The sequence below is a fragment of the Myotis myotis genome, unplaced genomic scaffold (assembly GCF_014108235.1).
Source record: "Myotis myotis isolate mMyoMyo1 unplaced genomic scaffold, mMyoMyo1.p scaffold_m19_p_18, whole genome shotgun sequence".
Classification (NCBI taxonomy): domain Eukaryota; kingdom Metazoa; phylum Chordata; class Mammalia; order Chiroptera; family Vespertilionidae; genus Myotis; species Myotis myotis.
The window spans coordinates 41,300,814-41,319,383 of record NW_023416322.1 but is presented as its reverse complement, the minus strand read 5'-3'; the positions used below and the strand labels follow the sequence as shown (position 1 = coordinate 41,319,383).

Below are 18,570 nucleotides of genomic sequence, written 5' to 3'. Positions count from 1 at the left end.
GCCTCAGTTTCCACGTGTGTAAACCAGGCCTGTAGCATCTGTCTCCCAGGCTCTCGCAAGATCCACAGGATGCCCAGCATCTGCCCATAGGGAGCGCTCACGAGCACCAGCTGGTGTGGCACCGCCGTGGACAGCGCCACGGGCTTTGAACTGCGTGTCCCCTGCAGAGGTCGTCCCTGCAGCTCTCAGCTCAGTGCCCATAGGAAGGTGTCCGATGGCGGCCACACACGAGGGAGATGGTGATGAGGACCGCTGCTCAGAAGGGGATTAAGGAAATGGCAGGGAAGCATGGAGTCCAGGCCCAGCTCCAGCTCCGCCGTGAACTGAGCGTTCCAGGGGCTCGGCTTCTCCGCCGAAGGGGAAGGCCCGGCGGCGAGGACCCGTGGGAGCCAGGCATGTCTGCTCGCACCGACAGAGGCCCAGCCTTCCTCTTGCACAACCGGGAGGTCAGCAAGGGCAGCGTCCCAAGAGCCGAGCGTCATTTCTGATCAAGGTCCCAGGCAGGCCTGCCTTCCTCAGAGACCCGGGACAGGAGTTCATGGGGGGCGGTGCGCACAGGGGGTGGGGGGGGGGGTCCCTTGACAGCTGCGGGGCCAGGATCTCAACAGTCACCCTCATGCCCGCGATTCCCCGTGACCTGAAGGTTCCCCAAGACTCAAACCACTGCGGAAGCGGGAGGGTGAGGGAGAGGGGAGGCCAGTTTACCACTCTAGCAAGTTCTAAGGAAAGCCTCGAATTCGTCATGATTATCTATAGCCAATCAGAGGAGGGCTGACAGCAGGCAGAGGCCTGGGCCAAGTCAAGGTGAGGCCCTGTCTTTGCAGAGCCCGGAGGAGAGGGCAGGGGAAGTGCCTTGTACAAACACGAAGACCCCCACAGGGGCCCTGGGTGACGCTGGCGGAGGCCAGCCAGCCCGGGGAGGACCAGCCTGGGCTCCCCCTGCCAGCCTGGGGAGGACCCGGCTGTGGGCTCCCCTGCCAGCCCGGCAGGACGGGCGTGGGGAAGGAACAGTTAATGAGAGCGCTCGCTGTGCTGTGCGCGTTACAACAAAGGGCTGGCAGCTCCTGGAGGAAAGGGCTTGGGAGCCGAGCTCAGACTTGTCAGTCAGCGGAGCAGCAGCCGGCGCCGCCCGCCCGCCTGGCGCACCCTCATTACATGTGTCTGTCTGGCTGACCGGTGTGTCCATCTGCTCCCAGACGCCGCTGCCCCGCCGGCGGCCCCGGCTGCTCCCTGGCGGGACTGGGGGTGGATTTGTCCGGCTCCCGGTCACCCCTGCCCCTCTCCCAGGGAGGCTCCTGACCTATGGTGGCCGGGGACTTCCTGCAGCGTCGGCCGGGCTGGGACTCCTAGGATGGACGAGGCGGCGCTGCTGCGGGAGCGGCTGCAGGCCATCACGGTAAGTGCACGCTCCCGGCCCCGGGCTGCCTCTTGGGGGGCTGCCTGGGGGGCGGTGGCTGCCTCCGGGGGGCCGCGGAGCCCCCGCAAGTGGAAAATGAGCTGTCATCGCGCCTCTGCGGCTCCCTTAGCCCTCCGGACCCTCCCTCACCCCCGGGTTTCCGAACCCCCGTGCAGAGTACGCGCTCCTGATTTCTGCAAACACTGTGCCTGCGTTTCCAACAGCCGTCGGAGCGCGGAGACAGCCTGGCTGACTCCCGGCGCCTCAGAGACACAGTTTTCCCTGAAATCCCTATTTTGACAGACGTGCGATCCAAGGACAGGTCCCCACCTTGGAAACTGTTTAAAACAATCCCTCCAAAAGTTAAAATCCTTTTTAAAAGCGGGGAGAGAAAAAGACAGAACGCAAACAAGTGGAAACTCCGTGTTTGCGTGGGGGAGCGTGCCCCAGAAAGCCCCGCAGGATGGAAATGACGGTCCATGGCTGGGCTTGGGAGAAGCGCGTCTGTGAAGCCCCAGCCCTCGGTCTCCAGCGCGGGGCCTGACGGAGGAATGCGGGGCGGGCGGGGCGCTGGTTCTGGAAAATATTTCGTTGATGCCGGGAAGGAAAATAACGCATTTTTTTAGGTGTGTTCTGGGAACGAGTCAAAGCAAGAAATGAATTGCTTTCCTGAGGTGATGCAGCTTTTTAGACTTTAATGTTATTAAATCCTCTGCCTGGCAGGGACTGGGAACTCTGTGTGCCATGATCACTGATCATTAGCTTCACTTCGTTGTCTTTAGGAGAAGGAACTTTGGGAACTGGCACCCCAGCGTCTCCGCGTTTTCTGCCACTGAAGTGAGCTGCCAGGACGCGGGTGCTTTAGAGAAACCCGATGCCACAGCAGGGCAGGCGGGGGGGGGGGGGGGGGGTGTTGGTATTTTCCTTTGCTCTTCAGAGTCTCCGGCATAAGTAACAGCTAATCCCGGCTCTGGGTTTCTATGAAGTGGACACAGGGTCTCAGGGCCCCCCAGGGGGTCTGGGGAGTGGAGACATTCTCCCGGCGGGTGGGAAGGGCGGCACCGTCCATGAGACGTGAGACAATGCTCGTGAGACGTATGGCTTCTGGCGTCCACTTTCCTTTCTCGGGAGAAGGCGGGTCCGGGCCGCTGCTGGTTCGGTGTGCTGCTTCCTGTGTGAGGCCCGGCCACCGGCCGGCTGTCCTGCTCGGGGGGCAGGAGCTGGCCCGGCCGTGTTGGCTGTGGCCGGGCCTCTGGCCCGGCAGCTGTGGTGCCAAGGTTACTTCGTGCGGCTGCGTGAGCGGTGTGGGCACGGGCTCCGCGACCTCTGAGCGCCTGTCTCCGAAGGAGCCGAGGGGAACGATGAACCCCACAAAACACACAAGGAGCCTGGGTTCCGCATTGTTCTCTTTTGAACGGTGCAGCCCGGCCCGTGGCCCTGGTGCCCACCAGCGCACCTGTGGCTCTTACTGATTGTGCCCTGCCTTCCAGAGGCAGGACTGTGCCCAGCCGGCGTGGCTCAGTGGTTGAGCGTCGACCTATGAACCAGGGGGCCATGGTTCAATTCCTGGTCAGGGCAGGTGCCCGGGTTGTGGGCTCAATCCCCAGTGTGGGGCGTGCAGGAGGCAGCCGGCCCATGACTCTCTCTCGTCATTGATGTTTCTCTCTCTCTCCTTCTCCCTTCCTCTCTGAAATCAATAAAAATATATATTTTCAAAAATAATAAAGGTGGGGTGTGACAGGTATTCGGGAAGACGGGGACTCTTCACTGAGGCGCCAAACACAGGTGGAGACAGAGCAGGGGGGGCCACGGCAAGCGAGCGGGGAGGTCCCTGAATATAGCGACATGCACTTTGGGGACATTTAAAAACTGTATGAGTGTTCGGACCATTCCATTAGCGTCCACGGGCCCCATTAGCCAGGATTAAGCAGATCTCCCAAGTGAGACGCTGAAGCAATGCTGTGTTGAAAGTTATATGTTTGCATAAAGGTCGCAGGGAAAGAATTGGGGGAAGTCTACGGGAACAGATTTCCTCTAGCTGAGTCCAGTCTCCAGGTCCAGCACGGGCCCATTGGTCACCACCGAGAGGAAGGCGGGAGCAGTGCTGTGACCATGGAAACCACACAGGCCCTCGCCTCCCTCCCGGACACCCTGGAAATGCCAGCTTCCTGCAGCCCGGCCTCACCCAGGAAGCCACCTCAGCTGTGCCCCTGCCCTGGGAACACGCACACACATGCACACACATGTATATTCACACACGCACACACATGCGCATACAGTATCCAGAGACTGCAAGGACTATTCCTCTTTGGGAAGCACTTAAGATCCTCAAAATCTCCGGCCCAGGGACAATCTTCTCATTTTCACTGTTTCCCTCCCATTTCCCTCCACACCAAAGCCATCCTGTGTACGTGCCTCCAGAGCAAAATCATCAGGCGATTGCGCGGTGCTTCCAAACACGCCAACTCCGAGACGTCACTTTGTTAGAACGGGGAAAGAATGTTTTACGCTCTGAAATCTATTTGATTTTCATGTCGAGATGTGCTCCTCCCGTTCCTGGCTGTCAAACGCACTAATCTCCAGGCCGAATTCCTTCCACCTGGTTTTGGGTATCCAAACCGTCATTATTTCCACTGCAAGGAACTGGAAAAACAAATGCATGTGCCCGTAACTTCACAGAACCACGGAGCAGCCTTCCTGCTCCTCTTAAAAAAAAACAAAAAAAGGATCGCCCACAGTCAGCCGTGAAACGTGGCACCGGGGCCCTCACACCGGAAACCCAGTCGCCGTGATGGCGCCCTGTCGCTCCATCAGCGAGGCGGACTTCAGAGGAGGCAGAAGTCTTTCCAAGGAGAACGAGGCCGACGCCACCCAAGGCGGCTGCTCAGAAGCAGGCACTGCCGATTGCATGTGCGGATCCGGGCCCTGCTGTGCACACGGGCTCTCACCTTCCCCCTCGCCTGCTTCATCCCCGTGCAGCGCTTCCCCTCCCACATGACGGCCACAGCTCTCTCCGCCCAGGAGCTCAGTGTCCGGCCGCGGCCTCCAGCCGATCACGTATAAGTACCTGGTGAAAACGTCTCTCGAGGCTCATTTCCGGTCACCCACACGGAAACACAGCGGCTGTTCCACGAAGGAGGGCGGTGGAGGCAGACTGTGGACTGGAACTGGCTTGCGGTCAGCAGTCCTGGGGCTGAGGACTCCAGGCCCGAGTGTTCTCAGGAGGAGCGAGACGGAGGACCGACCGAGTCACCCCAGAGCCCCCTCTGCAGGCGCACCGGCCCCACTGCGGAACAGGGGGCCCGGGCAGCGGCTCTGTGGTTGGAGCGTCATCCCGTGCGCCAAAAGGTCGCAGGTTCGATTCCCAGTCAGGGCCCATGCCTAGGTTGTGGGTTCCATCCCTGGTGGGGTGTGTACGAGCGGCAGCTGATCAATGTATCGCTCTCACATCAATGTTTCTCCCTCTCAAATCAATAACCAACTATATCCTCCGGTGAAGATTGAAAAAAAAAAAAAAGAACAGGGAAGAGGCCCAGGGAGTCCCCTGAGAAGGAGAAGCTCCCGTAAGATCGGCCATGTCCGGTCCGCTCCTGCAGACTAAGGGACACCCTCCTGCTCGCGTCTCCATCCGGCTGTGGGTTGGAAAACACGGGCCCCGAATCGCATGGGGACTCGGGCAGGAAAGCTCCGGGTCTGGAGCTGGTGCCTCACACACTGAGGAGCCAGAGGGGGGCTCAGAAGGCTGAGCCCTGGATCTGTTTTCAGAGAACAGACCAGCGGGAGGAGAGGGCAGGAGGGAGCTGCCAGCCACCCTCTCAGCCCTTGTTCAGCTCACGGTGCTGAGCACCTGCTCCGCACAGCCCCGTGCGTGTCAGTGAGAAGGAGTGGAACTCGGGAATGGTGAGCGTGGGGGGCGGGGGGCGGGGCGAGAGGGGGCTGTTATTGGCAGCTGAGTGGCCGGGATGGGCCCGGAGAAATGGGTGCGAAGGAGGAGAGCGCTGTCCACGCTGGGACGTAACCACAGAGCGAGCACCTGCCCCGGACCGACTCCACCTGGAGGGGAGCCACGGGGAGTTCTGACCCTGGGATCTGACCACGGAGCCAGATGGGCAGCCAGCGCCGCGGGACCCGCGCTCATAAGGAGCTCGCACCCCGGACCCCCTCCCTCCTGCGGAAGCTTTCCCCGGGGCAGAAATCCACCGGACACAGAGCAGCGCCAGCACGGCCGCCCGGCTCTCCCGCACCCGCTGCCCCGCCACGGGCCCTCCCGTGCGGCTCATGGCCTTTCCGTCACTGTCCGGTCTCCTAGTTGTTACTGAGGCCGTTCACGACCACCGAGCAGGAACGACCTCACCGTGGGGCCCAGACACGAGGACAGTGTGGGGAGCCCTGGTCAACGGGTGCCCCACACTTCAGGACGGCAGCCGCGGAGCATTCGGTGACATGCTGGGCCCTCCTGGGCCTGCAGCCTTGCAGGGCGTCACAGTCACGCGCCCAGGGAGGGGCCCTACTCGCACCTCCCCGGCGGCCACGGGCCTCTCCCCTCCTCTCCTGCCCCTGCACACGAGGGAATGAAAGCAAGAGCGAGCAGCCGCTCTGACTATAGGGAGGCACCGCGTGTGTTTGGACCACTGCGCTGTGCAGCGTCGTCGGGGCTTCTTTTTAAATATATTTTCATTGATGTCAGAGAGGAAGGGAGAGGGAGAGAGAGAGAGAAGCATCAATGAGGAGAGAGAATCATGGATCGGCTGCCCCCACTGGGGATCGAGTCCGCAACCCCGGCCTGTGCCCTGACCAGGAATCGAACCGTGACCTCCCGGTTCATAGGTCGACGCTCCACCACTGAGCCACGCCGGCCGGGCAGGACTTCTTAAAGCAATAATGGCGCAAAGAGAGCATCCGCACCTGTACTCGGGGCTCAGACATTGTCACAGGAGGAACTGATTTGTCACGAGCATCTGAGGGTGCGCAGGAAGATGGCACCGGAGCTGTAGGCGTGCCTGCGTGGAGGACACCTGTGCCAGGAGGTGCGAACCATGAGGCCGGGCGCAACTTCCCACGGCGCAGTCCCAGGATGACTCCTTTCTCCCAGCGAAGGAATAGCGTCCTCACGCACGTGCCCTGCGCCTCTGTGCCAAGCACAGCAGCCGCCCACACGGAGACCACGTGGGGAGGCGCCGCGACGGTGGGAGCTCACTAAGGAAATGCGTTCTGATAACGGGCCAGCTTTCCCATTGCTGCGGGGTGAGAGGGCCGCCTCGCCAGCCCCGACCACAGGATGCCCTGAGCGCAGAGCACCACGGCTAGGTGCTGCTGGAGGGCACTGGGAGCTGCTGGGGAGCACTGGGAGCTGCTGGAGGGCACTGGGAGCTGCTGGAGGGCACTGGGAGCTGCTGGGGAGCACTGGGAGCTGCTGGGGAGCAGTGGGAGCTGCTGGGGAGCACTGGCTTGGTACCCGAGAGACCAGCATCTGCGGGGGAGCCCGGTCCCGTGTGGACACTCCCAACCCCGAGACCCAGAGGACAGAGCTCCTCCTAGAATCAAGCAAGAGAGTATTTTTGCCCAACTGGTGTGGCTGAGGGGGTGAATGTCTACTGAATGAACAAGCGGCCACTGGTTCAATTCCCGGTCAGGGCACATGCCCAGGTTGCAGGCTCGATCCCCAGTAGGGGGCGTGCAGGAGGCAGCCGATTGATGATTCTCTCTCATTATTGATGTGCTATCTCTCTCCCTTCCTCTCTTTTCCTCTCTAAAAAAGTTCAATAAAAAAATATTTTTTAAAAAAAAAAGAGTATTTTTATTCTACTATGAATATTTTAATTAAATGGAAACACTTCAGTTTTAATAAGAATAAAATAAGACTATTTTCACTTACATAAGTGGCTGTGGGGTCACTTTGGGAAGATGTACCGTACTGCCCTCATAGGGTATTCCCAAGCCCCCACCACCACGGCAGCTGAAGCACGCCCTTAGCTCACACGCACCCCCTCAGCTCACACGCACCCCCTCAGCTCACACGCACCCCTCAGCTCACACGCACCCCTCAGCTCACACACACACCCTCAGCTCACATGCACCCCTCAGCTCACACGCACCCCTCAGCTCACACGCACCCCTCAGCTCACACACACACCCTCAGCTCACATGCACCCCTCAGCTCACAAGCACCCCTCAGCTCACACGCTCCCCTCAGCTCACACGCACCCTGCTTGGGCCTCAGTAACGACATGGATCCGTTCGCGTCTGAGGCCAGAGTCACTTGTATGCATGATTTTCTTTCCTCATGAGAATGTAAGCTCCTTGGCGGACGCATCTACTTCTAAATAATTTTTAAATGTTACACAACCCTAGCGTCGCCTTGAACATAGCATGTGTATGGAAGTGCCTAAATGTTGGATAGACTAATAATTCAATAACTCGGGATCACTCCTGCCTTCCTCACAGATTCGGGCACTTTTATCATATCAGCTACATCAACATCAGCAACATCTCTCACATACTCATCTCTAAGTACTGTGCTTACTTTGGTCAAGTATGGGATTGAGGTCATATCATTGAATCACTGACGGTCACAATAGCCTTATAGTTGTCCCAGGTACATAAATTTTCATTATAACTAAGAGGTGGCCGTTTACAGAACTGGAATTTGAGGGTGTCACCTGCTGAAACAGTCTAAGTAAAACAACTAAAAATCTAGGCAATTGTTCTGTGAACAAAAAGCCCCTTTGTTAATTGACTTTAGACGGAAACAGAAATAGAAGTTGTCCGTAATGGTTAACACTGACACCCCTCGGGTGCCAGGTCCCAGCAGGTGTCTGTGGAGACACGCGGGCTCGTGGGGGAAGGTGGGGAAGCAGCTGGCACTTCACATCTGTTTCATGATGATGTGGGAAGGAATGAGCTGGCGAGGGTAACGTTTGGCATCACCAGCCGTCGAGCTAGACATACAACTTAAGACGGGCTGATCTTTTATTTCGCACATTATTTCTCAATCATGCTCCTATTCCTATGAAATCCGGCAGCAGGATAATCGCTCACTGCTGGGGACGATCTCATGAGGAAAAGGTGCTCCTTGCTTCAAGTAGAATCACACCTACGACATTATAAAATTTCCTTCTTAACGGCCTGGGTGATAGGAGGCATCACATTACCGACGCCCGCGTGACCAACAGCGTAGTCCTTAGCAACCCTCTGCCAGCCTGGTGTTGCCAAAACACTGGGGACGCGCCGCCTCCGCCTCCGCCTCCGGCCACAGCCTTCGTTACCTTCTTCCAAACCCCGAGATGAAACCGGCCCGAGTGGCTGCGGACAGGGGTGGGGCAGCGTGGCCGGGGCCAGCAGCCACTGCCGCACACACCTGCCTGCTTCTCTCTGCGGGCTCCCCACGGAGACAGGTGTGTGACTGCAGCAGGGAGCTAGCAATGTGCTCCTTTCCGAGGAGGCCCCCCTGCTGCTGGCTGTGCTGGGGCAGGTCCAGACCACGGTACTCCAGATGGCAGCTGTGGGAGCCGGACTAATTTGGCACCTAGAGGTTAGGGATTCTGCTAAAACCCTGCCATGCAGAGGCCAGCACCCAACAGACCACAAAGAATTACCCTGCCCTGCCTTGGCCGGTGTTGCTCAGTGGATAGAGGATCAGCCTGCAGACTGAAGGATCCCCGGTTTGATTCTGGTCAAGGGCACGTACCTCAGTTGCAGGCTCCTCCCTGGCCTGGGCCCTGGTCAGGGGCGCATGCAGGAGGCAACCAGTGGATGTGTCTCTCACATCCACAGTTCTCTCTCCCCCTCCCACTCTCTCTAAAAATCAATGGGAAAATATCCTCGGGTGAGGATTGAAAAATAAAAGAATTACCCGGCCCCAAATGTTAACGGTGCAAGGTGGAGAAAGGGCAGAGTGCAAGAAACCCTAGCACATGAATCCAAAAGAAAGACTGTGCCCGTCTCCATGGTAATAACGATGCCTATAATTCTTATTTAAAACAAGTACAAACTTTAATTCTACCAACTGGGCAAGGGGAGGAAGACCCTCCCTCGTGTGCCCTGGGAGAGGCGGGGCGGGCCAGGCGGTGGTGGGTGGGAGGGAGGGAGGGAGGGAGGGAGGGAGGGAGGGAGGCAGAGGTGTGATCAGAGCAGTGATTCTGCAGCGGATGTTGCCAGCTGAGGAGAGAAGGTCTGGGGCTGGGCAGCTCTGCCAGCCGGGTGTGGGGGGGTGGGAGGGGATCTGGGGTGCCCCTGATTCATGCGGGGAAGCGCTGGGCTCCCCGTGGTGTGAGGCCTTGACTAACCACTAACCGGACACAGTGGCGACCTCGGGCTTCAGGTTCTCGGGGGCCGGAGGCCGGGACGGTGTGGCCGGGGCTGGGGGTGCCCTCGCATCGGGGTGGGGCGCGCGCAGGGGCGGCTCAGGGCGGGCGGCGGGGGCCTCCCGTCCGCATGGCTGCAGGGGGCGCAGAGGCCCCGGCCTGGGCACGAGGGGAAGGGCCGCGCCGAGTCTCCCGATGGGCGCGAAGGCGGAGCGGCCGCGCTGGGGGCTGTGCCTCCTCCTCTTGGCTTCTGGGGTCTCAAACCAGAGCGGGCCGTCGAACTTGGCTCGTCCTTTGCTGCACTGGTTCAGCGCCTGCAGCACCGTGTCCCGGGCACAGGGGTCTGAGCGCTCTCGGCTCGGGGGGCATGTGTAGAGACTCCCCCTGCGCTCCGGGGGGGCGATCCTGACGGTCACCGGGCTCTGCGGGCGCCGTGAGTGCCGGGCACCGGGGATCCGCAGCGTCACCGTGCCCTTCGGAGCCATGGGAACAGCCCGCCCCGCGGGGCCCGGCCCGGGCGGGGGGCCGGGGAAGCGCCTCCTGGCTTCGGGCATCCGGCCCCTGCAGGCCCTGGCTCGGTGCCAGCCAGGCGGCGTGGGGGGCGGGGGGTGGGTGGGGGCGCAGAGCCTGGGGTGCGCACAAGGGACGTGGCCCTGCTCCCCACCCCGCTCCGGGCCCCGCAGGCGAAGCACGGGTCCGGGAGGGGGGAGCGGGCGCCCCCGGGCGGAGGGCCGCAGCGAGGCGCGGGCCGTGCGGAGGTACCTGCTCAGGTAGCTGCCCATGATGGGGCGACGGGGTCGCGGTCCAGGGGCCACTGGCTCCCGGGCAGTCCGGCTGTTTGGAGATTCCAGGCGGGTAGGGCTAGGCTGACCGTTGGCACCTCGGGGCGCAAGGACAGCGCGTGGGGCGCTGGCGTCTGGGGAGCCCCCGTGCGCGGGTCCTGCACGTGCCGGTGACCTGCGCGCACGGGGAACTCGGACCCGCCCCTGCGCTCTGAGGCGGGGAACCCCAGCTCCCACGGCTGGCCCTGGCGCTGGGCACAGGGCTTAGGAGGCCTTCACGTCTGCACTCGACACTCAGTGGGAGGAAATATCACCATTTCCTCCAGGTTCTGGAAAGTGTAGAAACTTGGCCGAAGGGCGCGTTCTTCCATGTCGTGAAAACGGACACATACACTCGCGAGCTCTTATAGGGAAAACGAGGGGCCTCCTTTCAGTGGGAAAGGGGCGCGTGAGTCTTTCTCCTGGGGACGCACATAATTTCCCGTCCGCTTCCATTCACGGGCACATCTGTTCTCTCTGAAGGCCACTGTGCTCACCAAGGCCGTGTCTCTCCATTCGTTTCCACTGGTGAGGGTGGGGGAGAGTGAGGCACGTCTAACACCATCGTTGGAAACATCCAAGTTCAAAAGCAAAGCACCCGCAGGCCTGGAGCGCTGGTGACAGTGCTCGGGTGCAGAGGCGGGTGCGAGGCGGTGGGACTCAATCCCTTCTTGAGAACTTCCCCCTCAGAAGGCAACTGTTGGGCCGGCCCCAACGCCGGGAGGGGAGATGGACAGAAAGGAAAAGCCCCCAGTCAATCACACCCACGAGTGGGCAACAGATCCCCCCCAGACCTGAGAAGCAGACAGCTGGATGGTGCGGACGCTGAAGAAGCCTTCATGGGGGGACCAGAGGTCCTGAGGTCAGAGACAGGCCGTGGTCTTGGGAGGCAGGCAGTGGGCAGCTGGTGGTACTGGGAACGGGATCCCTAACAGTCTCCACTCACGGATGATGATGATGATGATGATGATGATTATTTTTGCCAATTCCTTAGTTAAGGGATGACCCCCAGGTATCCTGTGGTATCTTTTTTTTCTGAAGACATTTTTCCTAATAGAACGACTCTCCGTAGCTCCCTAACCTATCTCTTACGGTGGTGATGGCATCAGACTACATGGTCTAGCGCCATTGGGGTTGGAGTCCTTACCCCGTATTTTTTCCCAATGTCTGCAGAAGTCCCCACCTCCTATCTGCGCTGTGACCCAGTGGGTGTCGTTCTGGCTTGAGGCCGATGCCCTCTGACACACCCGCCTCCTGCGGAAAGCTAGAGGCATCAGGGAGTCAGCCACCGTGTGCTTTCACCGGTAGGTCAACATGTTGACCCGGTAAAACCCGTTTTCGTGGCCATTGGAGACGCCCGTCTCTTCTCACGCTCCACCACGCAGCGGACCTCACTAGTTGGTGGGTGCTGGAGATTAGCGTCTCTCCGTGGTGCTCAGCCAGGACGTTGAAGAAGGACTGGAGATGTGTTCCGTTATCACTTCTCGGGGGCACTCCTGGCAGCCAGTGGGTGGAGGTCAGAGATGCCGCTCAACATCCTACCACAGGACGGCCTCCCACGACACAGCCATCGGTGCATGGGTGGGGGCCACGTGAAATTGATGGAGAACAAACAGTTCATGGAGAATAGCAACTTGCGGGGAATTGGCATTCACCATGTCTTCATGATGTCTTCCTAATCGTAAGGTGGCACCAGTTTTATTAATTCAAGTTTACTGTGTCCCTTAGGAATGTTTTACAAGTTCTTGTTGACATTTGACGTGAAGTTCACTCCCAGGTGTTTCAGTTTTTCTAGTTTCTAGGACAAGTAGAGCACTTTCTTCCCTGGTATCTTCTCATTGTGATTTGTATGCGTCAGAGGAATTGACTTCCATACATTAACATGGGGCCCCACTAATTGTTTCTCTAATTTCCTTTCTCTTTTTCCATCTAACTTTACTGGTTACTGCTGGAACCTAACTCAATTTAATATTTAAGATTCGGAACTCTTTCCACACTGGGCATGCTGTTTCCTTTTGAGCTGAGATTAATCTAGTTTATCAAGTTAGGGAATTCTCCTTAAAATTTTAATGTCTCATTAAAATTTTTTAAATGGTGAATTTTGTCAAATGTCTTTTAGGAATCTGTGGAAATGGAAACAGGAGTTTCCTGCTTAGATGTGCTGAGGGGATGATGTGTTTTAATCATAGTCTGTCATTCCTAAGACTGACCCTCCTTGCGACTGAAAAAATCCTACACGTGGACAAAGTACATAGTTCTTCTGATGCGCTCTGGATTCTGTCTCTAATATCTTATTTAGCTTTCTCTTTCCTAAATATTCTTGGAAGATACTGGCCTAGTGTTTACTTTGCGGGGGAGAGTCCCAATTTGGGGTGGGTTTTGGTTTCATTGTTACCTTGCTTCAGAAAATAAGAATTAAAGCCCTAGTCGGTTTGGCTCAGTGGATAGAACGTCAGCCTGTGGACTGAAGGGTCCCGGGTTCGATTCTGGTCAAGGGCGCATGCCCAGGTTGTGGGCTCGATCCCCAGAAGGTGGTGTGCATGAGGCAGCTGATCAATGATTCTCCCTCATCGTTGATGTTTCTATCTCTTTCTCCCTCTCCCTTCCTCTCTGAAATTAATAAAAATATATTTAGAAAAAAAGAATTTGGAGGCTTTTGTTCTTGTGGGGAAAATTTAATCAATAAAAATCCGGTGTAAACCGGTAAAAAACAGTCATTATAGTTTAATTTATTAAATGGGATCTTGTGTGTTGGTGCAGTCACCACCACGTATACTTCCTTTCCAAAGGAGAAACCAATGCCAGCCAAGCCCAAACTCCTCACTTAGAATAAAACTCATATTTGGGGGGGGGGGGGATCCCGGCTCTGCCACTGACGGGTTGCGAGAGCGTGGATTGGCCAGTGACCCCCACACCCGCTTCTCCTCCTGCGATGCCTCCTGTAACTATGACTATTAAGGGAAATATCACAGCACATCGTGTTATAACTATCGAGTGAAACGGTGCCCATAACGACGTTCCACAGCGTCTGGTGCAGGAAGTTAAAATATGACTAGTATTTGCTCCATACCAGCCTCCAGAGCGGGTGGCGACCTGACTCATGCGTTTGGGGAGTTTTTCTTCCCAACGGCCAGATCTTATCCAAGGGAAAGAAGTGGCCGGCTGGTTGCCTGGCGATTGCTTTTCCAAAAGAGCTGCTTCCGGAAGATGCCTGGTGAGGTCACCGTCTCCTTCCAGGCAGGGACGAGCAATGACATCAGGCTGAGCGCCGGGCTGTTTTCCTTCAACAAATGCACCTGAGCTTCCACATCCAAGCGAGTTCTTATCTTCAAAGCGGCCGCCTGGGGAGGCCGCCCCGCTGCAGTCACGCTGCCAAGGGTGTTTGGATCTCTTCCTTCTAACCGCCTTCGGAGCCGAGCCGGCTTCCGATCCCTCCGATGTCTCCACTGGCCACACACTTCTGTTCTGTGGGAGCCTCCATTTTTTTGGAAGCAGATTTAAAACCATCTCTTATAAGTCAGATGGACCGCATTGTCACCTCCGTTGAAAAATGACAATGGTGACCAGAAGGAAACAGGGCCTTTTGGCGCAGCTTGTGAAATCTCTCAAACACCTCCGACCACGGCACGCGTGATCAGAATGAGTGCCTGGCGTTCTGTGTGGTTAACAGGTTTCTTTAGCAAATTTTATCCCACGGAGACTCGCAGGAGACCCTGTGCCAAGCACTGTCCTAGGAACTCTTGCACATATCCGCTCATTTCATGCCAATGCCTCATGAGGCAGGTAGTGTAATCACCCATATGGTAGAGATGAGGCGATCGAGGCACCGAGAACTTAAGCACTGTGTCCGGGGACACCGAGCTGGCAAATGGCGGAGCCGGAACTGGAGCCCAGGCGATGGAGTACACGCGCTACCTTTTTCTCAACGGTGCAGGCCGAGTGCAGGCCCAGCCGTGCGTTCTGGGTTTTGTGAGGTTCTGCAGTTTGAAGTTGGTGAAAGATACAGTCTCGCCCCATGAGGTTTTTCTAACCTCAGTGTTGACAAGCAGTGCCTCACCCCTGTTCTCTCCATCTTCCCACAGCAAGTTACACAAGGAGGGAGCGGTGCCCGGGGCAGCGCCCGAGTCCGGCCTGCTTTCCCATCGCACCGCCCTTTTCCTCACCCTCACGCCGGGACGAGTCCCCCTCCCCAGGGTCCCCGGCCTCCTTCAGGGCGCCCTCCCTCAACTCGCTTTCCCATCGCACCTCTCCGCAGCTCCATCTTTCGTTGTCTTTCCTGATCATGTACTTTTGTGAAATGTTTCCATCACAGCTCACACCCAGCACCATTCTGCATTAGTTTCAGGCACACAGCCCGGTGGCCAGACAGCCCCACACGTCACAGAGTGGTCCCCTGGGGCCTCAGGCACCCGCCCGGCCCTCTCACGGCCACCACAATCCCACAGGCCAGGCGCCCCAGGCTGTACCCCGGGTCCCCACATGCCGGCTCTCTAACCCCCACGGCTCGACCTCGCTGGGCTCCTGGGGAAGACAGAGCGAGGAGAGGGGCAGGGGGGCAGGGAAGCGGCTTGGTTCTCTTTGAAAAAGCGCCGTGTCCTCCTCCAGCCACAGGTGCCCTGAACGGGCCCCTCTGCTCTCCTTGCTGTGCAGCAGGAGTTTGCAAAGCAGCCTCGTACCCGTGCCAGGCGCCCGTCGCTGGCCACCCTCTCCACCCCGGCACCAACCCGAGAACACGCGGTTAAGGAAACCGATGTGAAATGGGAAAGGTGACGCCGGGACTTGTGTATTTCAGGATAAAAGGAGAATACAGGAGGAAATCTCCGAGAAGCGCCTGAAGATAGAGGAGGAGAAGCTGCAGCACCAGCACCTGAAGGTAACGTGTCTTCCCTTCCGCCCAGCGGCTTTGTCCTCAGGGCCCTCCTGGCACTCGGGTTTCAACAGGAAATCGCGATAGGAAGAAAGACAGCCCCACACAGCCCTCCTAGCACCCACCCAGCACCCTCCCAGCACCCTCCCAGCACCTTTCTAGCACCCTCCTAGCACCCTCCCACCACCCTCCCAGCACCCTCCTAACACCCTCCTAACACCCTCCTAGCATCCTCCCAGCACCCTCCTAACACCCTCCTAGCATCCTCCCAGCACCCTCCCAGCACCCTCCTAGCACCCTCCTAACACCCTCCTAGCATCCTCCCAGCACCCTCCCAGCACCCTCCTAACACCCTCCTAGCATCCTCCCAGCACCCTCCCAGCACCCTCCCAGCATCCTCCCAGCACCCTCCTAACACCCTCCTAGCATCCTCCCAGCACCCTCCTAGCATCCTCCCAGCACCCTCCAGCATCCTCCCAGCACCCTCCTAGCATCCTCCCAGCACCCTCCTAGCATCCTCCTAACACCCTCCTAGCATCCTCCCAGCACCCTCCTAACACCCTCCCAACACCCTCCTAGCATCCTCCCAGCACCCTCCAGCACCCTCCAGCACCCTCCCAGCACCCTCCCAGCACCCTCCCAGCACCCTCCTGGCTCAGAGAGGCCGGCAAGCAGTGACGTCCGCCTTCCTGGCAGCATGTGCAGAGCTGAGCCTGCTTCTCACGGGTCAGCCTTTACTCCTGAGTGTCCTCAGGTGCCTGGACGCAGGGAGGGAGGCTTCAGCCCTGGCATCTGGCCCCGGACACGGCCTTGCTTACCATCCCGGAGGCGGGGCCACGAGGAAGCCCCTTTTCACATCCACGGAAGGCCAGGCCCGCCCTTCCCCAGGGGCCAGGCCCGACCCCAAGAGGCCCACCCACCGAGGACGCGGGGCCTGAGAGCTCAGCCCAGTGGGCGCCATGTTGGCTGAGAGTGGTTTGGGTCTTTGTTTTATTTTCTTTGGACGGAACATGAGATCATAACCCAAAATACAGCTCCATTTTAACATCAGACTTTCCCTCTCCCGTGGGTGTGGCCACTGTCATTAAAGCAGCTGCGACTCAGCATTTCCTGCCACTGGAGGCAACCAGGCCAGAACCTGGGCTCCCTGAGCAGGCCCGAGCAGAGAGCAGTCGGGTGGCGGGCTGCTACCAGCAGGGGGGACAAGCCCCTCGTGGGATCGGCCTACACTCACGGGGCCCACACCCCAAAGTCAGAGAGACCCGTTCAGCTCAGCCCATCTCTCTGGTGGACAAGGGCCGCCTCTGAGCAGACACGTCGCTGGAGACTCCAGGGCCCCAGTGCTCGGGATTCTGTGTGTCTTTGCTCCCATACGAACCGGCGTGTCCGCGTCTGGCGGGTCGGGGGGAGGCAGGCTGGCCTGCTACCCCAGGGTGTCCCCTGAGTTACCGAGCAGCGGACACAGCCAGGAAATGCAGGGTGTGCTCCCGGGGAACCCAAGGCAGTGAGAACCAGCTTTACCAAGTTATTTCACTGCAACGCGACCGAAGTCAGAAGACAAACCTACAGCAGTTTTTAAGATGGGCCATTTCTAACTCCAAAATCAGTGCTGTGGGTCGCTGCCTCTCTCTCTCTCTCTCTCTCTCTCTCTCTCACACACACACACACACACACACACACACAGTTTGGTCTCCCAGGGAACAAATTACTGCTCCTAAGCAAACACGTTGCTCTCTGCATTCAGCGATTGGTTTTGCTGTAGAACACGCAGGTGTGACCATTGCCTGGGTCCCTTGGTCCCTGGGTCCCTCTAGGACAGCGATTCTCAACCTTGGCTGCACATTAGAATCACCTGGGAATCTTTTTAAAATCCTGATTTCTGGTCCTCATCCTCCGGAAATTCTGTTTCTTTGTTACTAATGTGGTGGCTCCACCCCATCACAAAGGAACAGAATTTCCGGAGGATGAGGCCCAGAAATCAGGATTTTAACAAGATTCCCAGGTGATTCTACTGTGCAGCCAAGGTTGAGAACTACTGCTCTAGGACATAAGTTTCACACAGGAACCCTCTCACCCACGGGAAGGCCCACTCCGAGGTGGCTGCTCAGTGCAGCGCTTGCCAAAGCCGTCCACAAAGGAGAACATGATCTCCCATAGAACCCAGCGGGACTCTTCTAACCCAGCCCACCAAAGCGCTCATCATGCTTCAGCTGGTCACAGGTGTGCGGGCTGTGCCCAGGTGTGCGGGCTGTGCCCGGGTGTGCGGGCTGTGCCCGGGTGTCGGGATGTGCCCGGGTGTGCGGGCTTGCCCAGGTGTGCGGGCTGCGCACAGGTATTCAGGGTGTGCCCAGGTGTGCAGGGTGTGCACAGGTGTGCGGGGTGTGCACAGGTGTGTGGGGTGCGCTATGCTCAGGGCTACCTGGGAGCATGCTGCTGAGACCCTGCCACACCCCCACATGCACCAGGGCCTGCGGCCGCTTCTGTCTCTGCACAGGGAGCTGTCCACCCCCAGAGCTGTGCACTGACCCAAAGGGGTGGGAGTGGGGAACCGCCCTTCTCATCTGCATATTAATACCATGGAGACCAGCATGGCCCTGGTGGGCTATAGCCCTTCTGCCTGCAACCTAGTGGGAAATTCAAGATGAAGTAAATAATGAGGAGAACTTAGATGATGATTTTTAATTTAAATATAAGAATAGGCAGTAACAGGGCTCTGTGGAAGTGGGTCTGAAGCTGACTCTTAAGTAGAATTGGCGGAGGCGCACATGGGGCCTTTCCATCAATACATACCTCTTTTACTTATTGTTTTTATTGATATTTTTAGAGAGAGAGGAAGGGGGGGAGGGAGAGGAAGGGAGAGAGAGAAGAGAGACACATGGATCAGTTGCCTCCCATCGTACCCAGACGGGGGTCCGAACCTGCAAGCGGGGCCTGTGCCCTGACCAGGAGTAGAGCCAGCAACCTCTCAGTGTGCGGGACGATGCTCAGCCAACTGAGCCACGCCAGCCAAGACAGTAACGATTTCTTAAACACCTACATGTGCCAGGCACTAAGCTGGACGCTCGCCAAAGCTTCCAGAGAGTATAGAACGAAGTCCAGCCTGCGCCCTCACCGTGGAAGCTGCCACGCAACCTGTGAGGCATTTGTGCCGCCATGAGACTGCCTGGGAGGCCGAGGGGGCGG

The 18,570-nt window shown here is 58.2% G+C and overlaps 2 protein-coding genes across 3 annotated transcripts in view; one reads left to right on the top strand and one right to left on the bottom strand.

Annotated features, from left to right (window-relative positions):
* Positions 1–815: 815 nt before the first annotated feature.
* Positions 816–18,570, top strand: part of PALMD (palmdelphin) — a 38,192-nt gene continuing 20,437 nt past the window's right edge. Inside the window, exons 1-2 of one of the 2 annotated variants that reach the window (XM_036342839.1) lie at positions 816–1,396; positions 15,313–15,393. In XM_036342839.1, the coding sequence (XP_036198732.1) occupies positions 1,352–1,396; positions 15,313–15,393 (126 nt within the window). In that variant the 5' untranslated portion in view covers positions 816–1,351. The remainder of the gene's footprint in view (positions 1,397–15,312; positions 15,394–18,570) is intronic. The other variant, XM_036342838.1, reaches the window with a different exon arrangement.
* LOC118672872 (basic salivary proline-rich protein 2-like) lies at positions 9,568–12,965 on the bottom strand. The gene has a single exon (XM_036342840.1). It carries the CDS (start codon positions 10,479–10,481, stop codon positions 9,684–9,686), a length of 798 nt encoding a protein of 265 aa, XP_036198733.1. The 5' UTR covers positions 10,482–12,965; the 3' UTR covers positions 9,568–9,683.